Source organism: Podarcis melisellensis, assembly GCF_964234715.1.
Source record: "Podarcis melisellensis genome assembly, chromosome: 15".
Lineage (NCBI taxonomy): Eukaryota > Metazoa > Chordata > Lepidosauria > Squamata > Lacertidae > Podarcis > Podarcis melisellensis.
Window position 1 is genome coordinate 15,749,760 of NC_138532.1, and position 23,932 is coordinate 15,773,691.

The 23,932-nt window shown below is 48.7% G+C and overlaps 2 protein-coding genes and 1 long non-coding RNA gene across 7 annotated transcripts; 1 reads left to right on the forward strand and 2 right to left on the reverse strand.

Annotated features, from left to right (window-relative positions):
• Positions 1–1,850: 1,850 nt before the first annotated feature.
• Positions 1,851–4,235, reverse strand: LOC309358264. Its single transcript, XR_014163381.1, has 2 exons — positions 4,096–4,235; positions 1,851–2,516 (listed from the first exon to the last, which is right to left on the reverse strand). It is a non-coding gene; the product is annotated as an uncharacterized lncRNA (long non-coding RNA).
• A 265-nt stretch (positions 4,236–4,500) lies between these two features.
• CD3E (CD3 epsilon subunit of T-cell receptor complex) lies at positions 4,501–13,670 on the forward strand. Of its 5 annotated transcripts, none has more exons than XM_081891210.1 (7): positions 6,832–7,117; positions 7,273–7,811; positions 8,868–8,994; positions 11,236–11,466; positions 12,244–12,414; positions 12,948–12,994; positions 13,277–13,670. In XM_081891210.1, exons 3-7 carry the CDS (start codon positions 8,946–8,948, stop codon positions 13,331–13,333), a joined length of 555 nt encoding a protein of 184 aa, XP_081747336.1. In that variant the 5' UTR covers positions 6,832–7,117; positions 7,273–7,811; positions 8,868–8,945; the 3' UTR covers positions 13,334–13,670. The 5 variants fall into 5 exon arrangements, with proteins under 5 accessions (XP_081747337.1, XP_081747336.1, XP_081747338.1 ...); XM_081891212.1 differs by having other exon boundaries at positions 6,832–7,087; positions 7,718–7,811; XM_081891211.1 differs by lacking the exons at positions 6,832–7,117; positions 7,273–7,811 and adding an exon at positions 4,501–4,519.
• Positions 13,671–15,210: 1,540 nt separating this feature from the next.
• Positions 15,211–23,505, reverse strand: LOC309358242 (T-cell surface glycoprotein CD3 gamma chain-like). The gene is made up of 5 exons (XM_081891221.1): positions 23,257–23,505; positions 21,270–21,479; positions 18,901–19,032; positions 18,691–18,734; positions 15,211–15,667 (listed from the first exon to the last, which is right to left on the reverse strand). The coding sequence occupies exons 1-5, from the start codon at positions 23,315–23,317 to the stop codon at positions 15,602–15,604; spliced, it is 513 nt and encodes a 170-aa protein (XP_081747347.1). The 5' UTR covers positions 23,318–23,505; the 3' UTR covers positions 15,211–15,601.
• Positions 23,506–23,932: the final 427 nt, after the last annotated feature.

Consider the following 23,932-nt stretch of genomic DNA (forward strand, 5'->3'; position numbering starts at 1 on the left):
AAGCACACAACCCAAATGAGCTGGATTCAAAGGCAAGAGGAAGCCACTGACAGGGGCATCAGAATAATTCTACACCAGATACAGCAGGCAAAACAGAACCCACAAAGTACAGCTGCCAAAAAGATGCCCCAAAGCATGGGTAGGCAAACTAAGGCCCAGGGGCCGGATCCAGCCCAATCACCTTCTAAATCTGGTTCACGGATGGTCCAGGAATCAGCATGTTTTTACATGAGTAGAATGTGTCCTTTTATTTAAAATGCATCTCTGGGTTATTTGTGAGGCATAGGAATTTGCTCATTTCCCCCCCCCAAAAATATAGTCTGGCTCCCCACAAGGTCTGAGGGACAGTGGACTGGCCCCCTGCTGAAAAAGTTTGCTGACCCCTGCCCCAAAGGGAAGAGGCCCACAAGGAGAAACTGAGTGCCACAGCCACACTCTCAGCTTCATTGACTGTGAACCCCAAAATTTGCAGTGCCAAAGTTTTGTAATAGTTTTGTAGCATTCTGCGTAGCAAACCCCATGTTTTGCAGCAACCGAGCTCAAACTGGGGGGGTGTCATTGGTATCACCCCAAAACCCAATGTAGTCTGGTTCACGTCAAACCGGTGCCAAAGTTTTGAAGAGCAAACCCCACATTTTATAGGACCCCCCAAACTGAGGAATTTATACTTCAAAGCAGGGTTCATATTTAATACCCCCAAACCCAACACGGCCCAATTTACTGCAAAATGTGGGGGGTCTGCAATGCAAAATGCTGCAAAACTATTACAAAACAGTTTGGAGATCCCAGATCTTGGGGTTCATAGTTAATGAAGCTCATTCTACAATTGTGATTCCTGGCAAATGGTGTTATTCAGAGGCATTTACTGCCTCAGGGGTAGCATGCAGCCATTGTGACTAAGAGTCATTTGTGGCCTTAATATGCAATCCCACTGCTTAGTTTAGGAAAGACAGTCCTCCCTAGCAAAGCCCAAGCCATCTCCTATCCTATTTTTTTCCCTTATTATTTTTTTACTGTAATTTTACTGGCATTAGCCACCCTGAGTCCGGCTCTGGCCGAGAAGGGCGGGGTATAAATAAAATTTATCATCATCACCCCTCACATGGCTGGCTGGCTGGTGGCAGCAGTAAACACACCCAGGACACCCCAAAATTTGTTGATCTAGGACAAACAGCCACCTGCCAGAAATTCCCCCCAGATGTCACTTCCCCCTTTGAAATCCTAGGAAAATCCACAGCCCTATTCCCCATGAGGTGTAACCATCCTGGCCCTCAACACTGACCCACCCAGTCAAGACAAAGTCCCAGCTCTGACATTCAGTGAGCTTGTGAATAGTGGTGTAGCATGGGTTGTCAGCACCCAGGGCAAGGCAAGTAATTTGCACCCCCTAACCCATGGATTTTAGCAGGGGGCAGAGAGCTGCGAGTGCGAGCACCCCCCCCAGATGTTGCGCCCGATGCGGCCGGCCCCCCCTGCACCCCCCACGCTATGCCACTGCTTGTGAACATGCCAGAGTCACAAGAAGCAAACACTCATCTGCATGTTATTATAGAGAGCTCTTGGCTACTGTATGAATATCACCGCAAAGGGGGAGAACTGCATTGGGCTGCTTTTCCGGCACTTGGAACCCCAACCCGTGGTTCTGGCTCCCCACAACTACTGCTGCACCCAGGCATGGCACATGCACAAGGCTGCAATGCTTCCATGCTAGTATGAAACATGCAGTACGCACAGAAGCCTGTGATTCTCACACGCAATCCTGACACTCACAATGATCGCTTGATGTTGAGGCCCAGATGCCCTCTCAAGCTGGTCACCCCAAGAATTTGCACAGGCGAAACAGAGAGACAAACAGTTAGCAAGTTTTATTCTATTGTAAACAACACACTAACACAAGGCTGCATTGGAAGAGTCTGAAACCACTGTTATGCGTTGAGAAAGGTCCGCTAGCTTGCTTTTGAGCTCCCTGTTTTCTTTATGTACTTGTTGTAAATGCTTTCCTTGTATCTGGTTCTTCCTCTCCAAGGAGGTAATGCTGCCTTGGAGAGTATCAACCTTGGCCACCATCTCTTCTAATTGTTTCATCAGTTTAGCCATTTCTTTGGTGGTTCCATTAACTTTCTGGTCAACGTCTTCTGGGTCCTGTTGTGGTTGTATTGTGTGACTGTTTCCTGGGGCCATGGTGGTATCTGTGGTTTCGGTATCGCCCTTGGTTGTGGCCATTTTGGCTTTCCCGTCAATCCCTCTTTCGGGTTGTGCGGTGTGGCTTTTGGCGGTAGGGGTGGGGTTCTGCAGGTCTCTTGCTGTTGTGTCTTGCTTTCACCTTACATACCCCTCGCTGTTGTGTCTGGGCTGTGGGTCTTAAATGTTGCAATTGTTGATTTTGCTGAGCCTCTTTCCTTTTACTATGCTCTTGTTTCGCTCTTGCTTCCCTAAGGACAGCTGACCTCCCAGGAGCAGGTTGGTTGTTCAAGGGCTTCTCTCAGACCGCAGTTGCTGAGTGGTGGCAGAATGCCCTGGACGCAGAATGATGGACAGACAAACAAGGACGAACAATCAGACAGAGGGACAAACGTGCAAGCATACAAGAGACAAGTAAAAATGTACAGGGCAGAGCCACAGCTGGGTGATTTGCGCCCCTGGCAGAACCATCCAGATTGTGCCCCCTAGCCACGGACAAATTAGCTCTTCTTTCCGCCTCTCCTCCACCCATTCAATTCACCCTCTATTAAAAACCTTTTCTTATGATGCAATAAACAATATTTTTATTTACAGATATATTTATGGACATATTTTAAGCTGATTTTGCAGGAAAAAACCCAAACCCTCACCTGCACCCCTGGTGGGGGCTTATTTCACCACCCCCTAGCTATTGTCCTGCTACAGGGGGAAGGAATAGAGGGGGAAGAGATGGGTGGTGGTAGGGGATTGTGTGTGTGTGTAAAATATTGAAGTAAGAAGAAAAATGAAGATGTGCAAATAAAAAGTATAAGGATAAGGATAAGAATTTAAAGATGAAGGTCAAAAATCAAGGTAGAGAGTTAAGTTTAAAAATGGAAGGTGAATTAAAAAATTTAAAGTCAAAAATCAGAATGAAGATTCAAGGTAAAATGTGAAATAAAAAAGACATATACCCACCCAAAAGAATGGAGGGGGGAGCGAAAGTTACAAATTTAAGAACTGTTTGGCCTCCCTGGCTCAGAGTCCTGGTTTATTCTGCTGCGTAGCTAACATCTTTTTCCCTGGTCTCCCTGGTGTGGTGGGAAGGGTGGGGAATGCAAATAGTAATAATAATAATAATAAGGGTGATAAATTTAATAACAAAAGAAAGGGGGGAAAGGAGAAAGCAATGGTAATAGTAGTAGTAGTAACTTTTTTAAAAAATTAAAAAGCGTGGAGGGGTAATGATTAAGGAATAAACGTAAGAGTAGAGTAAAAATAAGGTAAACTGATAAAAAGGAAAGGGGGGATTGCCCTTTTTAAAAACATTTTTTTTAAAAAATTATCTGTTTGTTTATTTCTGAAAGTCTCCGTTGGGGCGCACCAACCTGAGGGTGGTTTTTGCAGCGTTTGGGAACTCACGAGGCTTGGGGATCGGTAGCGTCGGCAGGAGGGAGCCTTTGTCGGCTCAGGCTTCCGCCGTGGGCGCCACCGTTCTCCGTCTCCTCCGCGCTCACCCAGTCCAAAGCGGACCGGCTGGGCTTGGGGGGGGGGGTCCCGACCCGCGATAGCGGGCTCCGCAGACCCAGCTGGCCGAGGGTCAAAGCGACAGCAGTGGTTTCAGGGAGGCAGCGCCAGAAGGCGCCGCGCTCCTTTCTCCTGCGCCTCGCGGTCCCGGCTCTCCGGTGGCGAAATCGCTGCGTCTGTCTCTCCAAAATGCGGCTAGAGTCTCTGGCGACTCGGGACCCGGGTCTGAACCTGGGTCTCCCCTTTGTTGGACGGGGGGGGGGCGGAGATCCGGGGCCGGAGCGAAACGGTGGGGATGATCTCCCCGCTTCTCCTCTCCTCCCGTGTTTTGCTTCGGGGTCTGCTCTAAAGCAGAGCGCATGGCTGGGCTCCCTCCCCGCCTCTCCCGGCGTTCAGCTGCCCCCCTACCTCCCCTTCTGCCTCTGAAGCTTGGATGGGGCTTCACCTTTTCTCCAGCCCGTCGGTTTAGGGTTTCCTCCGTGTGGTTCCGAACTCCTGCATCTGGATCAGCCCTGGGTGGCCTGGGAGAGATGGCTCCCCCTAATTCGCCATCTTTCCCGGAAGTCCAACCACTGCAAAGAGTTCTCGCTAATTCTAAAGCAAAGGGAACACAAAGGGAAACTAGGAGATGTGGTCAGGCAAAACAAAACAAAAAAAGGGGGGTTGTTGGCTGGGAGGAGGAAATTTGGCTAGAATGCTGAAAGGGTTACTTGCTCTAGGAAGAGAAGGGGAGGTTTGCAGAGGAGGAAGGGGGTTGGTAAGGGAAGGTTTGGGGCAAGAATCGGAAGAAAGCAACTGGAAGCGTTTGGGGCATGGAGGTTTTTAAGCAGAGGTTTGGGTGACCATCTGTCATGGATGCTTTAGCTGAGATCCCTGCACCGCAGGGGTTGGACTAGATGATCCATGGGTATCCCACCCGATGGGGCTGAAACCTGAATACAGGGGAAAGAAGGGAGAGAGTGAGGGGTTTGCTTGCTGATGGGCTCGCCAGGGAAGAGAGAGGGAAGCGAGCCTGGACACCTGCAAGTATTTATTTGAGGATTTTTAGTATTTGTTGATCAAAAGATTCCTACCTGGGAAAGGCACCAGCTTTTATGCCCAAGTTGAGCTCAAAATAATAGGAATAGTTATGTCTTTCCAGCATTGTATGCAGACTCTCCAAGTGTCCCTATTTTCCAGGGATGTCCCTGATTTAGAGAAGACGTCCCGGTTTCTGATTTCATCCTGGAATGCCCCACTTTTCCTTAGGATGCCCCTATTTTCATTGCAGAAATGTTGGAGGGTATGATAAGATGTCTGTATTTTTAATTGGAGAAATGTTGGAGGGTATGGAGTTATCCAACCCCTGAACCATCTGAAGGCAATCCCCGTATAGGGAAGGTTTTTTATTGTTCAATGTTCTATTATGTTTTTATATACATGTAGGAAGCTGCCCAGAGTGGCCGGTGCAATCCAGTACGATGTGTGGGGTATAAATAGTAAAATTATCGTTATGGAATGGGACGTCCCTATTTTCATTGGAGAAATCTTGGAAGGTATGGTGTATGGGTGTTTAAAAGTTTTCAAATGGTGCCAACCAGGAAGAGTTTGAGAAATGGATTCTAAAAGTGCATCTCCGTTCCTCTTTTCAGCTGAGTACCTAAAGGGAAATAAATTGGCATATTTGGGGAGATCTACTGGAAAGAGCCTCAGGCAATTAAAACTACTTGATTAGTAGATGGGGGAAGGAGAGGGAAAGGGAAAGAAGAGGCATTCGTTTAACCCATCTTGGTTTAAAACTTCCAGAAAGAATCTGTGTTATTTTGTTTTTAAATTTACAAATGATAAGGGAGGCTGGCAGAGATTTACATTGAGAAGACAGTGGTCAATGGGCTTGCCAAGAGATGTTGTAATGAAGCTTGCTTGAACATGCCAGCTGGCCTTCCAGTGATGGAGGCTCTTCTTCTGCCTCTCCAAGTGTTATGTACTGAGTTGAATAGGATCCAAACTGCAGCAGTCTGATTGGTCCTAGAACAATAGGATCCAAAAGGCAGCAGTCTGATTGGTCCTAGAGCAATAGGATTCAGAATGCAGCAGTCTGATTGGTCCTAGAACAATGCAGCAGTATGATTGGTTGGCAGGAACCACCCAGATAGAAGTGAATCCACAACCTGATTGGCTTACAGTAGAATTCCGGAATTAGCCAATCATGTGCAGCCCATTGTGTAAATAATGTATATAAAGCAGATACTTTGAGGGGACATTCATTCATTCCTCCTCACCACTATGAGCTGAATAAAGAGCATGAAATCACTTTGCGACTCTGAGTATATTTCACCAAGCCAAAACCAAACTTCCCTTCTTAGGAACAGGTTGCCATTGCAAAATCTGGTGCCTGTGTTTGGGGTGATTCACAACAATGCAGTTGCTTCCCCTCCATCCCCATGTTCTGTATTCACATGCTTCCCTGGAAGAGGTGACAGCCATCCCATACATAGACATCTCCCCAGAAGGGGGGCATGGGGGATCAATGCCTCCCCAACAACACCCCCCCCCACTTGCCTCCCATTTCAGAACTCCTGTCATTAACATTTGCTGTTATTTTTCCAGGTAATGGAGTTCCCTTACCTTTTAAAAAACAAATAATTGTGTGTGTTTTTTGTTTTGGGGGGGGGCTGGAATGGATATACACCCAATGCCTGAGCCAAAAATTCACCTACATCTGTAATCAATAAACTTGTGGCTATTTCTAATCCAGATCATTGTGTGCTTGAATTTATTAATCACACTTTACATTTTGCCAGGGACGGGGTGGGGCACTGTGGCTGAGCCTGCGTTATAAGAATTCTAAGGACTCAAACATAGAATAGATGTTCATAAATGTACCAGGCAAAGACATACATAAGCATATAAACCATGGGTATCCAAATTAAGGCCCGGGGGGCCAGATCTGGCCCAATCGCCGTCTCAATCTGGGATTGTCATGTTTTTACATGAGTAGAATGTATGCTTTTATTTAAAATGCATCTCTGGGTTATTTGTGGGGCATAGGAATTTGTTTGTTTCTCCCCCCAAAAAAATATATAGTCTGGCCCCCCCACAAGGTCTGAGGGACAGTGGACCGGCCCCCTGCTGAAAAGGTTTGCTGACCCCTGTTAAAACCACGTGTCTAAAATAGTACAGGAGAACAATCCTGAAACCATTTTGGGTCTCCCAAATTGACCTCAAATATTTCTCTGCGAGGAGGAAGGAAATGGGCAAAGCTTTCCAATTGTCTTTGGAGTTTCCAATTGTCTTTTTACACCTCCCGGCAAATACAGTCTGTTAAGCTGAGCAAACTATCAATATCCTTAAGACATTCAGAAACTAAAGCATTTTCCATCTCAAAGGAATGGCCAGGCCACCCAGAAAAGGCAATCAAGTAAGTCATTATCAGGAATCCTGGCAGGCAGTGGCGTAGCGTGGGTTGTCAGCACCCGGGGCAAGGCAAGTAATTTGCGCCCCCTAACCCGTGGATTTGCGCCCCCTAACCCTAACCCCCAGATGTTGCGCCCGGTGCGGCCGGCCCCCCCTGCACCCCCCACGCTACGCCACTGCTGGCAGGAGAGAAGCAACCCTCTCAGATTTCTGCTGGAGACCACCTCCTTCTGTGATGGAGTATATATGATGTTTTCGGGGGTGGTCTTGAGCTAGAGGGTGGGCAATTTCAAAAGTTTGTAGGGGCTTGCGCACCATTGTTCTGGGTCTCTCCTACCTTCTTGCAAGGAGGAGAAGGAACTGTTGCAACAGAAAAATAAAGATCTGCCTTGCCTTCTATGGATCTTGCCTCCATCCATTCATCTCTGACTGATCATGGACTGATCAGTCCCTTGGGGAGTTGGGAAGCAAAAGCCAAACCCCCTGTTTTTTCTATAACACCTGCAATAAATAAACAAACCTTGGGGTGAGTTCCCCCACCTTTTTTCCAGAAAAAAAAGCACTGGCAAAAAATCCCCACACTTTGAACAGTTTTATCTTATGTTATCTTATGTTTTGTTCTCTTTTTTGCAAGATCACACACCACCAGAGGTCCTCCTGCAGCCCTCTCAGCAACAGCCCTACAGGCTCTGCTGCTGGACTACAACTCCCAACATCCCTTGCAGCAGGTATCGCCCCACAGGTTTAGACGTGCAATCCAGCCACAGCTAAAGGACTCCAAACTCACACAGAGGCCAACAGCTACTGCAGCAGATGGACTCAGCCCAGGGCAGGGAGGCCCCCAACAGAATCCTTGGGGTGAGGGCAAGGAACACCCAACTCAGGGGGCAAGGAGGACAGCTGGACACAATATGGGTAACAGGGAGGCGTTGCCACAGAGTGGGTGCAAAAACCTATAAGCGGCTGTCAAAAGGGGACCTCCCATCGCCACAGAAGTGGCAGGTCCTACAGTCACAGCTCCAGCCATGTAACAGGGAACACACACACACACACACACACACACACACACCCCAAAGGGTCTCCTGGGGAAAGGGCTCAGGCCCAGGGGTAGGGAGGGTATTGCAACTATTGGTCAGGGATAGCGTTTTGTGTGCTCTGCCTTCCTATCCCCACTTGTGTTCACAAGCCTTCCTATAAATCAGAGTCCAAGGGCTCTGTGGTTTGATGGGAGCTCAAATGAGGAAACTGGCATGTATCTGGAGAGCCCACAGAAACTCAATGGGTGATGCAATCCTGCTCAAGAGGAGACCCACTGGAATTAATTGGAAAGGCTGGCTTGGGCTCATACATTTCCCTGGGTCTGCTCTGAGTCGTTGGCGACGTCCCAATATTTCTATGCAGCAGGCTGACTTGAGGAAACTGAGGCAGGGCTTGCACTAGCCTCAGAGGAGACCTTGGGCCAGAGTTCGCTTGGGGCTGCTTTCTGTTCTGTCCTTGTCCCAAAGCCCTCCTTTTCCTCCACAGTCGGCAGCCTTTTGCGCTCCATGTCAGGAGAGCTGTAGTAGGGCAGCCTCTGCTGCACCACCACCACCAGCAGCCCCCGCCCTTTACGCTTCTGCACTTCCTGGCAGGGCTTGTGTGTCGCAGACACTTCAAGCTGCTCCAAGGATGTTGCAGTGGAAACTCTGAGTGTCTTCAGTCTCTCTTTGCTGATAGACTTGCCAAGACTCCTACTCAGCGATTCCAGGACACCCCAAAAGCATACCTTCCCTTTCCCTTTACAGGAGTAAACAAGGTGGGACAAATTGGATGGGAGAAGTCTAATTAAGCAAGAGCCAGGAGATAGCTGGAAACGGAGAAGGATGCACCTGGGAATCTGTCTCGCAGCCTTGGGTCTTGTCCTCCCTTTGTGTAAGTATACCTGGCTTGTTCTGGTGGGAGGGCTGGATTGGGTAGGAGGACATCAGAAGGACACACATCACCTTGCTGGGTCAAAAGGGCCCTCCAAGGTCCATCTAGGCCTTGGTTCCTAGTGGTGGCCACCAAAGGGAACCTGGAAGCCCACAAACTGGGCACGAAGGCAATGCCCTCCTTTGCTACCATGGGGGCCCATTTGGGTTACATCAGAGCAGCCAGTCCAAGAGTTTGCCCCTCGCTGATGATGCTGAAACAGGCTCTCCTAACACCACAGGAAACTCCCAGACCATTGCTGTGGTGCATCTGACTATCAACCAGAACATTGGTGGTTGGAGCCCACCCAAGAATGGCTGTGGGCAGGATCCCTACGTTGCAGAGGGTTGAACTAGATAACCGTAGGGGTCCCATCCTGCTCTACAGTTCTGTGATTCTATACATGCAGCCAGGGGGCTGTAGGGACAAGCAGGTAACCTGGAACTCATTTAAAGCGAGGGTTTGGTAGCACCTCTGCAGATGCTGCAGGAGCCATTGTGCCAAAGGGCCTTGAAGAACAGCACTTTTAAGGGGCTGAGCAGGAGGATCACAGGTTTTTGGGATGACGTCCTTCCCCTCCTCCTCCTCCTCCATGCTTCAGCCAGCTCTGTTGAGGGAGAGATGACTGGGGCACTAGGGAGGGGCCCCCGTAGATGGTGCCAGGGCTGCCTGCAGGCGGCTTCCAAGTGTTTCTAGCCATAGGTGGTTTGGGGCTTACGGTAAATTATGCCAGGAAAAGGACACAGGCACTGGGTGAACTGGGAAATGTCCCCATCCCCATTAAGCTCAAGAGCATGTTTACATGGATCAGGCTATCCCTGGGCAGGTGAGGCCCTCAATCATTTGAAAACCAACCCAGCAGTAGCAGCAGAGCTGGATTCCTCACAGCTTCCTTGCAGACACTAATCCTGGGCATCTTAACTTCCACATTTCTCTTGCACAGCTTGCCCCTCACCTTGGCCTTGCTGCAGATTGGGGCTAGGCCCCCACCCACATACCTAACACAGACCCCCCTCCAAGTAGTTGTCCCTATTTTCCAGTCCCAGTTTCTGATTTGATCCCAGAATGTCCAGCTTTCCCCTTAAAGGTAAAGGGACCCCTGACCATTAGGTCCAGTCGTGACCGACTCTGGGGTTGCGGCACTCATCTCGCTTTACTGGCTGAGGGAGTCAGTGTACAGCTTCCAGGTCATGTGGCCAGCATGACTAAGCCGCTTCTGGCGAACCAGAGCAGCGCACGGAAACACTGTTTACCTTCCCGCCAGAGCGTTACCTATTTATCTACTTGCACTTTGACGTGCTTTCAAACTGCTAGGTTGGCAGGAGCAGGGACTGAGCAATGGGAGCTCACCAAGTCGCAGGGATTCGAACTGCCAGCCTTCTGACCAGCAAGCCCTAGACTCTGTGGTTTAGACCACAGCACCACCCGCAACGCCCCTATTTTCACTGGAGAAATGTTGGAGTGTATGGAGTTATGCGATCACCAAGTCAAGGAGATACATAACTATACAACCTTTAGAAGACATGTGAAGGCAGTCCTGTATAGGGAAGGGTTTTTTTTAAAAAAAATGTTTGATGTTTTATTATGTTTTATATATGTTGGAAGATGTCCAGAGTGGCTGTGGCAACCCAGTCAAATGGGCAGGGTAGAGATAATAACAATAATAGAATAGATGTCCCTTTTTTCATTGGAGAAATGTTGGAAGGTATGCTAACTAGAGGGGAGGGGGAGTTGTGCTTGTTTCCATAATTTATATCCCGCAGCTTCAACATAATTTCTGCTGCTAAATGTTCTAATTCAAAACTATATGAAACAAAACATCCTAACCGATGTTCCTGACTAAAACAGCTGTGGTCGGTTCAAATAAAAACTCCTCTGAGTTAAAAGCATGAGTCTTAGCATCTCTTAAATGCCCTGGTAGAGAGAGAACTGCCACAGATGGGAGAAGCTGTTGCTACTTTCCCCTCAACTCTGCTCCCCCCACTACGTTCCACATGTAGGGTGCCCCCCCCACTGCCCTTGACATGAGAGGTCTTGAAACATAGAGAATCAAAGGTTTCTAAAGGCCTTGGACAAGGCTTTTCTGAGGGGCTGGTGAATGAAATCAGAGCTCTTTCTCAGCCAGAGGCACCAAGGAAAGGGCAGAATGGAGACCTTTTCGCCCTAGCCTCGTGGTCACCTGACTTTTCTTCTGTTCTCCAGCCTCATCCTCAGAATCACACAAAGTGGGCATCTCTGGGCGCCGCGTGACTGTCACTTGCCCTCTACAAAATGCCAATTGGAAATCGGTCAGTAAAAAGAATGGAAATTATAATGTCACCGAAGAAAATGAAATCTTGACCATTGAAGCCATGAACAACATGGAAGTGGTCAAGGGTGACTTCACCTGTCAGAATGGCACGGCATCCCGCAAGATTTACCTGCAAATCAAAGGTCAGTGCTCAAGTTTGAGGTTCTAGGGCTAGAAATCCTCTGCCTTCTTCAGGCGAGAGCTACTGTGAGGGACGACTTTGCTCCATCCCCCAGTATGCCTCTGAATAATACCAGTCAGTGGAATCGAAAGGGGGGGGGAGAGAAGAGTGCCGTCCCACTCTTGTCCTGCTTGTTGGCTTTGTTTTGGGGCATCTCATTGGCTGCTGTGACACTGGGCTAGCTGGGCCACCTTTGGCTTGATCCAACTGCAGGGCTCCTCTGATGTGGGAGGTGAAGGGATCCAAGGGAGATGCAAAGAGCTTCTCCTCCTCCTGTGCCAGAAGCCCAGTCTGGATATCCATTCCCTGACCTTGCAAACAAAGCCTGCTCAGCCCTAGCAGACTCGGATAAAACTGGAGGAAGCAGCCCCCCACCCCAGTGAGATCTTTCTCCAGAGCCAGATTGTGCCAGGACATCCCAATACATTTTGCTGTCTGCAGTGAAGGACAAGACAAATCCCACCCACCCCTTGTATGTGTAGCAGCATGTAAATGCTGGAGGGCAGCTCTATGCAGAGGCTCCTCTGCTGGACTCCGGCACACAAAAGAGCTTCCTCGCATGATGGCTCAGCACTACCAGGCTGCCCAATCCACTAGGGGATGCAACATTTTACCCACCAGGCACCAGCAACCTATGCTATGCCACTGGCTCTGTGCACCAACCCCTTCCTTGCCCCATGCTGCCTAATTGTAGGGCTGCCCCAGTTCCCAGGCTTGACTCTATTGCTCTCCTGGGCAGCCTGTGATGACTGTGTGGACCTGAGCATCGAGCTCGTGGCCGGCATCGTCGTTGCTGACCTGCTCATTACCCTGGGGATCATGTTCCTGGTCTACTACTGCAGCAGCAAGAAGCCTGCCACCAGCTTTGGTGGGGGGGCCGCAGGGGGAGGCGCCCGCGGACGGACACGAGGTGAGTACTCTTGTGGTACCCCAGGGCTCTCCACAGGGGTGCCTTCGGCTTCCTCCGTTGTCCCACAGAGAAAATTGGAAGTCATCTATGCTGGGGTTGGATTGGTAAATGAATGCCGAGCATATATGGCTCCCATCTGGAGCTGGAGGCGGGGAGGGTTGCAGATCTGGTGGCAAGGGTACACCCACAGCTTAAGAATTTGGGGGACCTCTGGGTGTTGCTGGGATGGGATCAGCTGGTTCAGGACTTGCTTCAAGGGGTGAACTGGAGGAGAAGCCAGCTAGTTGGCTGGCTAGACCCCAGCAGGGATCCTGATTGGCCCAGCCCAGAAGTCATAGCAGCAGCAGTTGCTCTGGGGTGGGATGGGGGGACTTTATAGCCCCATAGTTCTGACACAAAGTATTTCAGCTAAAGCACCCAGGAGTTCCTTGTATGTGCAGACAGGGGCTGATGCCCCACACTTAACTGCCCTGCAATAACCACCTCCAATTCTTGGCTGTGCTAACAAATACCCACTTTGCATTGTCTTCCAGGCCAAAAGGTGGAGCGCCCCCCACCTGTCCCAAACCCAGACTATGAGGTAAGCACAGCAGAGGGTGGCTGCCAGGGGCCGGGAGGGAGAGTCTATGGAGGGCCGCCAAAGAACCTGGAGCCTGAACGCCGTCAGCACTGGGAGGGCCAAGGGCTAGACTGGGCACACCCGGCAGGAAGGCCCTGCAGCCCTCTGCGGGCAGCTGCTTGCTCACCTGAGGCAATCAGGCCCTGCTTGCTGGTGATCCCCATGGCCTCTCCAGGGGGAGACAGAAATGGCCCCATCACAGAAGGACCCTTGGTGAGTAACCTCTCCTCTTTATTCCAACAGCCCATCCGGAAAGGCCAGCGGGAGGTGTATGCTGGGCTGGAGCCCAGGGCCTTCTGAGACACACCACAGTCTCTACATGGAGCCGCAGTGCCACGAAACCTCATACTGACTGCTGGTGGAACCGCCATCTCCCTTTGCCACCAGCAGCTTCCCTTGGTGTCAGGTGGGATGCCACTCACCTCTCCCTGAGTCTCACAGCCTGGAAAACCATCCTCCTTCTCTGCAGCTCAGTCCACTCCCTTCAGTGGGTCCAGGTGCGCCTCCGATGGGGTCCTTCCCAGCTCCTTGATGGCCCAGTAGAAGAGCCTCCTTCTGGGTCAGACATTCATCATATCCAAGCCATGCCTGGAGCAACTTTAGCCCTGCACTGCAGAGAGGGATGTGGGTACAGAGACCTGGGCTTAGGGTCATAGGCTATGGTCATAGGCCCACCTGGGCTTGCACTGTGAATGGTGTTCCAACCCTAAGCCAGCTCAGATTCTCCCAATTCCTCTTCTCCAGCCACACACCTGGGCAGGAGCTGGTTGCTGGGTTATGCAGGTGGGGGGAGAAATGCTGGGCAGAGAGTCTTGTCCCATTTCTGGAACCTTAACTATGGGGGCTGATAGAAGTCAAGCCCTGTTCTAAGGCATCTCCCCTTTGTTCATTCATCAGTCCTGGGCCTTCTCCACCACATCAGCCCACCTTTAAGCCCCTTTGTGGTTTGGTCCCCACCCCACCCCAAAAAGTGCTCCTGTGACCCAGGGAGAACGGTCGGTCCTGATTAAATAATCTCAGCTGACTTCTCTGCTGCCCTTCTCTCACCCAGCCATGCTGTGTTTGGGCACCACAGCAGATGCGCTGACCTCTTGGGGGACAGAATTGTATGTATTTTGTTTTGGTTGTGTTTGCAAGGAATTCTAATAAAGTGCCTTCCAGGCCAGCGTGCTGCACCACACTGGCTCTCTTTGCACATCATTCTTTAATGGGTTGGTATGTTCTTTGCTAAGGGGGATCAGAAGGTCGGCGGTTCGAATCCCCACAACGGGGTGAGCTCCTGTTGCTCGGTCCCAGCTCCTGCCAACCTAGCAGTTCGAAAGCACGTCAAAGTGCAAGTAGATAAATAGGTAACACTCCGGCTGGAAGGTAAACAGTGTTTCCGTGCGCCACATGACCCAGAAGCTGTACGCCGGCTCCCTCGGCCAATAAAGCGAGATGAGTGCCACAACCCCAGAGTTGTCTGTGCATGGACCTACTGGTCAGGGGTCCCTTTACCTTCTTATGTTCTTTGCTGGGAACTCCTGATGACTTTGTAACTAACAGGGGACTCAAGAAAATTCACGGATGTAGCATAGGGGGAAAAGGCAGGGCAGAGAAGGCAGGGATTGCTGGTTATGCCCAGGGTGGGAATACTTTAAAGCTGTCAGGAAGGCAGGTGAGGAAGGTACGCTAGTCAGAGCAGTGGCAGCAGAAGTAAGGACTGCATTAACGCCATGGGCCAGAAACTCTGGCTGAGTAGCCCCTCAGCACCCTCTTGGGAGCCCCTCAATTCTCTCTGCTGCCCAGGGACTGCTTGATTGGGAAGGGCAAGTAGCAAACACTCATTCCTTCGCCCCAAAGGAAGTGGCAGTTGCGGGAAGAGCTGTGGTCCCACGTAAGAGCGCTCAGCACTCAGCTACCACGGCACTTGTTCCGCAGGATGTGGTCAAGGCAAGCGCAGCTGCGTTTTCAAGAAAGGCGAAAAACAGCTCCCACGTGCAAAAGGCATGTGAGTCAACGTCCAATGTGTGTCTGCGCCTTTGTGCAAGTTGCTGACTTCGTGTGGAGCTTAAACTTTCAGAGCAAGCTACCCACCTTCCTTCAAAACACATTCAGCCACACACCACTCGAAAGACTGCAATTTGTTTTCAGTAAAATAAGTAATTTAGAAAGGTATCCGCCGCAGACAGATGAGATGCAGTTTTGTTGGAAACTAGAGCTGCATTTCCTTTATTATTATTGATTTCATTCTATTGATGCATTGCTTGCTATAAAACAGCTGAGAGCGAACAGACCATGTTCAAACTGGATCACTGCAGAAACAACAAAAACCCTTTTGGCTTTCTTAGTTATTGGAGCCCCTTCAAATCAGAGAGGAAAGTCGTGGGGAAGGAAGAAAAAAGGGAGGCCAGCTCAATAGCAAGGACAGGGGTTACATTTTGAAATGAAAGCACAGCCAAACTATTTCTACACCCTTCATTATAGCTTGAAGCAACCTTCCCTTTTGAGCTCCCCACGGCCAAAGGAGGAGCCATCAGCAATTCACTCTGCGCTGCCACATCAGAGGAAGAACGCTTTGTCCCCTTCTCACCGGTGGCGGGTCTTGGCCACTCCAATGTGGCTGTACTGCCCATTGTTGCGTTCTCCGAGAGGCTGGAGGGGAAGAGAGGCCTGCAGTTAGAACAGGGGTCTGTACTTTTCTTAACCTGCCCTAGGAACTTGCAGGTTGACCGAGGAGGATTTGGGCAAGACTGGTCTGGCTCATGGGACTACTAGCGGACCGCGTCTGCATTGAAAGCCCCCCCCCCGGCTGCACTTGACCCATCCTGACACCACTGGAGATGGGGGTTCCCATTAGCTATCTGGAGGCTACAGGGATTTCCGGGGGGGGGGGGCAGCTGGGTTAGTCTGCTGCAGCAAAACCAGCAAAGGCTGGATCTATTTCAGCTGCCCAGCCTGGAGTCCCTGCCCTTTGTTTATTCATTGTTTTATGGCAAGAGGTTGCGTGGTGTCATGACCTGCCCATGACAGATCAGAGTTTTCCCAATATTTCTTCCATCTCACAAAAAAATATGACAGTTTCTGTGGAACCAGCAGCACAATCACTTCTTTCTTAGTACTACTGCCTGCCTTTTCATGGCACGTTAAAAGATTTAACAGGTTTACCAGAGCAGAAGCTTTTGCAACCTTAGATTCACTTTCTCTCTCTACTCCTTGTTTTTTTAAAAAGACCAGGAAATCCAGCAGCTATCCCAATGAACTCCCAGAGTAGAAACAAACATCCACAGACCTTACAGCAGGCTCTGTATGAAAGAGTTGCTGCAAGGGCTGCTCACCCTGTAGTCCCCTGACCACTTGAAATGTCTCAATGCTGGGCTAACCTGGTTCTGACCTAGCCTGTCCCTTTAAGAGTACCCAGTTTTTCTAGACCAGGAGCTGGGAATCTCACCCCTCCCCTGCCTTTGCTGAACTACAACTCCCATCAGCCCCAGCAAGCCTGGCTAGCGGACAGGGATGGTGGGAGTTTTAGTTCAGCCATATTAGAGTACCAAAGGTTCCCCACAGCTGCTCTGGATCCTCTGTCGTGTTAAGTGGGGAGCCTGCACCCTACCCCACCCCACCCAATGCACAAGCAGAGGGAAGTTGGGCAACTCCTGCAGTGATGAAGTCATGAAAGCCCAGTCTAAAGGTAAAGGTAAAGGTACCCGCGCCCGTACGGGCCAGTCTTGACAGACTCTGGGGTTGTGCGCCCATCTCACTTAAGAGGCCAGGGGCCAGCGCTGTCCGGAGACACTTCCGGGTCACATGGCCAGTGTGACATCGCTGCTCTGGCGAGCCAGAGCTGCACACGGAAACGCCGTTTACCTTCCCGCTGGTAAGCGGTCCCTATTTATCTACTTGCACCCGGAGGTGCTTTCGAACTGCTAGGTTGGCAGGCGCTGGGACCGAGCAGCGGGAGCGCACCCCGCAGCAGGGATTCGAACCGCCAACCTTTCGATCAGCAAGTCCTAGGCGCTGAGGCTTTAACCCACAGTGCCACCTGTGTCCCTCTCAAAAGCCCAGTCTACCCACTTCCAAAAGGTGGCACCCACCCTGGCACTATGCTTCTCTTCCTATCAGTGGCGTAGCATGGGTTGTCAGCACCCGGGGCAAGGCAAGTAATTTGCGCCCCCTAACCCGTGGATTTTAGCAGGGGGCAGAGAGCTGCGAGTGCGAGCGCCCCCCCCCAGATGTTGCGCCCGGTGTGGCTGCCCCCCCCTGCACCCCCACGCTACGCCACTGCTTCCTATCAGCTAACCAGAGCCACCCATCAATCAGAACCCACCTGAACCAAGAGCTCTTAAAAACAGAACATTGCCAACATTCCTTTCCCCCTCATGATCTTTCAGACCATGCAGGATGATGCCACGTTACTGCTGAAGAGTGTGGAAACTTGCTTGTAAGCTGAAGAACGTCAATAGACTTGAAATGCTTATTTTCGTAAGCCTCATTCAAAATAAACTCTCTTAAAATTGTGCCACTGGAGTTTGATGTCCGTTTGCAACTGCTCACTCCGGGGGCAAACTTTGGTAATATGGTGCCTCGAGCAAGGACAAAATTTGGCGCCCCCCCAAAAAAATCTTATTTTCCCAACAATTCATTTTGGTGCAGCTGATTTTTCGTGAATCTTCTTAGTACAGTGGTACCTCAGGTTACATATGCTTCAGGTTACATACGCTTCAGGTTACACACTCCGCTAACCCAGAAATAGTGCTTCAGGTTAAGAACTTTGCTTCAGAGTGAGAACAGAAATTGGGCTCCGGCAGTGCAGCGACAGCAGGAGGCCCCATTAGCTAAAGTGGTGCTTCAGGTTAAGAATAGTTTCAGGTTAACAACGGACCTCCGGAATGAATTAAGTACTTAACCCGAGGTACCACTGTAGTTACCTATATAAATACCTATATATAAATAGGTATTAACAACAACACTATCATGCGCCCCCTTGGCTCAGTGCCACCACCCTAAATCTAGTGCTGCTAACTCATGGGCGAGATTGTGTGCCTAGACCTCTTGGACTCAGCCTACGCATTTGTGTCCAAGGAGGCTGCTATCTAGGGAAGAAAAGAAAGCTGCTCTGTTTCCTGTGGAAGGAGAGGTGTAGGCTGAGTGCTTCTTCCACTTAAGAATGGCCTTTGACTCCAAGCCAGAGAGGAAAGGGCTGGGAGCACCAACACACCTCATATTTGGAAACAGCTGCTGCTCCTGTTTCAAGGGATGGAGGACTCTCTCTGCTTCCTGCTACAAGCCCCACATCACAGCAAACTTCAGTTGTCCAGAAAGGACTGCAGGTGTTCTCATCATCCATTTATTCTTCCTTTAATATTTTTTTTTCAAATGAAGTTGCTTTGGGGATTTTCTGCCACCACAGTCTCTTCATTTTACCCCATTGGGAGGCTAATCTCTGGACACGAGGGCTAGAAACTAGCTTTTTAAAAGAACACACAGACAGAATCATGATTCCCAGAAGAATATGTTGCCTCTGCAAAGCAGCACCCTAGGCTGAGGCAGAAGAAGCTTTGCAGAAGTCAAGGAATTCTTGGATGCAAAGGGCCCCTCATTTCACAGCTTGGGAGGAGCTGTCCAGAAAAACACCACCATGGAGGAGAGGAAGGGACTGACTACAGGCACCCACTCACCTGGTAGAGCTGCTCATTGGCTAATAGGGTCTGCTTGTCAGAAGCTGCAAAGTCAAAACAGGAAATTTCAGGATGACTCCAAATGGGTGATTAACACAATTAAAAATTAAATATACCAGGTATGGGAACGTGGATGCCAACATGGACATTGCTCCCTTTTCCAAGGCTGTTTCCCCATCGCCCAGCAACCGCCTGTCCCCCAATGCTCACCCTGAGATCGTCGGCCCGGCTCCCCCGCAGCAATGCAGTATACGCCAACAGCCAGGAAAAACGTAGCCACGATGCTGGCCAGCAGAATCCCCATGATCGCGGCAACGTCCATACGAATACAATTCTGGCACACTGTGTCAAGAGGGAAAGAACTCAACATGCATCTTATGCTCACAAGCACACCTGAGTTTTGTCCACATGTGGCTTGATTCGAATAGAGTGTGCCTCTGAGCACATGGAAACTGTGCTAATTTTGATGTTTGCCACCCTGGGCTCCTTTGGGGGGACAGGCAGGATAGAAATTTAATAAACGACAAGAATAATCAATACAGTGGTACATCACGTTACAGACACTTCAGGTTACAGACTCGGCTAACCCAGAAATAGTACCTCGGGTTAAGAACTTTGCTTCAGGATGAGAACAGAAATCGTGCAGCAGCGGCAGCGGGAGGCCCCATTAGCTAGAGTGGTGCTTCAGGTTAAGAACAGTTTCAGGTTAAGAACGGACCTCCAGAACAAATTAAGTACTTAACCCGAGGTACCACTGTAAATGGATGGTCCCTTGCCACTGAGTGACTAGAAACAGCCAGCGCTTTTTTGGGGGGCGGGAATGCAGGGGTATGCATACCCCTAAACATTTTGTGAATCTTTGTACTTTTGTCCATTTACTGTATTTATTTTCCCCGATTTGAACCATAAAATGGTGATTTTCTGGAGTCAAAATGAGAGTAACCCTAAACATATTTTGTTTTGTTTTGAAAAAAAGCACTGGAAACAGCCATTTGCCATCTGGGACTAAATGAAAAGCACTTCTGCTTGTAGGGTGGGTTTTCTAGCTAAAAAACAACTCCTAACATCCAAACAGCCCATCAACCCAACAAAACAAACCCCAGGGACTGTTGCTGCACCACAACCAGAAGAGAGACCTGCGCAATATGCTTAGAAGGCTACTTACCACTAACAAAAGAACAAGCCAGCCGAGAGACTTAAAAGTGGAACAGAAACAAATTTTGTCACTCAAAATTCTCGTATTCTAAGTTTGATGTCATTGTGTGACATCCAATGATATTTGATATTTGATTTCAACTTCTTTAAAAAATGAAATGACAGTCAGATCTGATGTGAGCAAAGGCATTTAGTATTTGACAGCTCCCATGAATGCTGCCAATGGTGTCTGAGATCTTCCATGCAACAGCAGGTAGTAAAATGTTTGCTTTTGAAATAAGATTGTTCATTTAATTTAACCAATTAATTAGGAAACATGCCCCAGAAAAAAGATAGTACTCTCTACCATATGTGGTGATCTTGTTAGAGAGTAAAAGCTTTATGGGAAATGATTTATAACGAATTGAAGAAAATGTTTAAGACAACTTTTAGCAAAAAAACCAGAAGCTTTTCTTTTAGGGATAGTAGATAGTGAGATACCAAAAGACCCCCTAAAAAATTGTTTATGTATGCCACAACTGCAGCTAGAATGGTTTTTGCCCAGAGATGGAAAGAAGATGTAGTACCAACCCTGGAAAAGTGGCTAATTAAATTAATGGATTATGCCGAAATGGCAAGGTTAACGGGTGTAATAAGAAACCAAGAAGAAGAAGAAATTCCTAAAGATTGGGGAAAATTTGTGGAAAATTTGAAAAACTTATGTATGCAAATAGCTCATTAGCAGGATTAATGTAAAACAAGTGGTTAAACGTATGATTATGAGAAACTAAAGAATAACTTTAGATGGAGTAATGTGGAAAATGCAGCATGAAAATTAAAATCAAAAGGAAACCACAAAAGGGAGGAAGTCAAATATATATGCATTAGAAATGCATGCACCGTATTTTTCGCTCTATAAGATGCACCAGACCATAAGACGCACCTAGTTTTTGGAGGAGGAAAACAAGAAAAAAAATATTCAGAATCCCAGAAGCCAGAACAGCAAGAGGGATCGCTGCGCAGTGAAAGCAACGATCCCTCTTGCTATTCTGGCTTCTGGGACAGCTGTGCAGCCTGCATTCGCTCCATAAGACGCACACACATTTCCCCTTACTTTTTAGGAGAGAAAAAGTGTGTCTTATAGAGCAAAAAATACAGTAATTTGTGTTTTTGCAATTTGTATGATTGCAAAAAAATATTGAAAAACCAAAAAATAAAATTTATATATATATAAAAGGAAACAAATAAAGCAGGCTCCCCCAGGGCCATTGACAACATCACAACTGCCAGGCTAAGCACATTCACACTGGACAGGGTTGTCATGGTCCCCACCAAGTGGCCACAAATCTGGGTGTGTCCCCTTCCCACCCACCCCCTCAGTTGTGTGGCTCTGGAGTAGCACTGCTTTCCTGTTCCTTCACATGGGGGAGGAAGGGCTCACGCACTTCGGACGAACACCTGAAGACGTGCGCTATTGCACTCGAAGAGACCTCTCGGGTCATCCAGGATGGCACCCAAAGACAGACTAGAGTTTCCATGGTTTAATGCATTCCCATCTTTATTCCAGCTTATTGGGAGGTTTTTATCCTTCGCTTCACAGTAGAGGACAATGTCATTCTTTTGCTGCTTCACTGTGATGGATTCCTCAGCAATACCTATGAGGAAGGAATGACAAGGTGGAGGAAAACACACGAACAGAGCCCTTGGGTCCATCTAGCACTCAGAAGGACCCAAGATCAGCCACAGCTGGGATGCATGAAGGAAGACCACAACCGTAAGGTAAAGGCCCTTTCACAGGAACACCCATAAGTGATGAAAAACATGGACCATATTGCTTGTGCTGGAAGAGGAGGAAGCTACAGTGGTACCTCAGGTTACATACGCTTCAGGTTACAGACTCCGCTAACCCAGAAATATTACCTCGGGTAAAGAACTTTACTTCAGGATGAGAACAGAAATTGTGTAGCAGCAGCGCGGCGGCAGCGGGAGGCCCCATTAGCTAAAGTGGTGCTTCAGGTTAAGAACAGTTTCAGGTTAAGAACAGACCTCCAGAACGAATTAGGTTCTTAACCTGAGGTACCACAGTACTAAGCTGACTCCCTCCTGCAATGCAGGAATATACAGCTGTCCCATATGGGGATCAAACCTGCAACCCTGGCGTTATCAGCACCATGCTCTAACCAACTGAGCTATGAAGAAAGGTAAGTCATTCCACTGTCCAATAAAAGAGGGAGGGAATTACGTTAAGTTGTGCCAATAGTCAGCCACAATATTGCACTACTTCACCCACTTCTGAAACAGAAACACGTCCTTTTAAATGTTTTGTGGGAAGGGGCTTATTGGTGTCAAGGAGTGGTAACGATGCCCACATCTGGACACAGACGTCAGGACAATGTCTGCAGCCCAAACACAAACACCTGCACCTTCCCACTGCAAAACAATGGAAGCAATCACTCGGTGTTCAGCAGCAGTGGCAGAATGAAAAGGACAAATACCACACTAGGGACAGCTAGGAAAGGGACAATAAGATGGACACAGCATTGTGTAAATCTAGTGTGTGCTGCATTTGAACTACTGGCTGCCACATCTCAATAAGGACACCAAAGAGCTAAAGAAAAAAAGTGGGGGTAGCCAAAATGATTAAGAGGCCAGAACACCCTCTTGTCACAAGGAAAAGCTAATGTATTTGTGGTGTCTTAGTTTTTAAAAAATGATGATGGGGAGATGGGACATGATTGAGGTATATGAAATTATGCACATTGGACAGAAGAAAGTCTGTTTCTGCTCCTCTCTCTCATACAAACACAAACAGACACTCACACATTCTCTCTCTCTCTCTCTCTCTCTCTCTCTCACACACACACACACACACACACATACTACTACAACCCAGAGTTGTACAATGAAGTGGAAGAGTGGGACATTCAGCAGAGAGGGAGAGGGAGAGAGAGACGCAGAAGAATATATTTCTTGTGGAATTCTCTGGTAAAGGATGTGGTGATGACAGGTATTATTAACGTAGATTGGTGATTGATCCTGATAGCCAAATGGAACTTGTCTCCTGTGGTTGGTGGTTCTGCTTTATCCTCTGAACAAGGCACTGACATTTCATAGGGTCCAACAATAGAGTCCAGCCAGTGAGGCCTGATGCCTTTCAGGGTGGGACACAAAAGGTAAATGTGGCAAACATCTTTTTTTTCAAGCATTTGATACATACAGGTTTTTGGAAGCGTTTTAGAGCACAATTACAGGCAAAAATAATATGGGAAAGGATCTGTCAATGAACATTTAAGGTGAATTGGTTAGTTGCCTCTCTTTCTCTTCCCACTCAAGGACCCGACTTCTTCACTATTCTATCTTTGTTCCCCCACCTCCACAAATGTCAGGTCCTTTCCTGAGGCTGGACTCAAGGGCCTTTGAGCGAGGTCCTACCTTTGGAGAAGAGCAATCCAAAGAGGAAGGTTGCACACAAGAGATGCTGGCTGCGTCCCATGACCCTTCTTCAGAGTGTGTGCTGATAACCCTCTTATTCTTTCCCTTGAAATGAAATTGCCCACTTTGCAAAAAGACACCCACAAAGAAGTGCCCTTTGCTCAGTGCTGTGCTGAGCTGGATATGAAAGTAGAAGAAAACATCTCTGTAGTCAGCCAGGAACAGGAAACCTGTGGGTGGGAGGCCTCTCTGTCCCCACTGTGCATGGAAATGAATGAGTGAATAGATGTTAAGAAAGAGTACAATTTCCGAAGAGAATTACAGGGGAGGGGGGGTGCTCTTGTGTTTGAGTCCTGCTTGAGGGTTTCTCACAGGCAGGTAGGATTGTATGTGAATAGGATGCTGGACTTGAAAGGCCATTGATCTAATCCAGCAGCCTCTTCTTATGTTCTTAAATGGAAGGAAATAGCCTGCAGAACATGGAAATTTAACTGATTCCTCACCACACCCTATTTCCCCCCCACTACCAGATCTGCCAACTTCATGAACTGTTGTCTAGAGAAATGGTGTACTCGCTAGGGGTGCCATGCAGCCATCACACCATCAGAGGGTGGGTATTTTGGTGGGGCCAATGGTGAGGTGAATCCTGGAAACCTGAAACAGCCGCTGGCAGAAA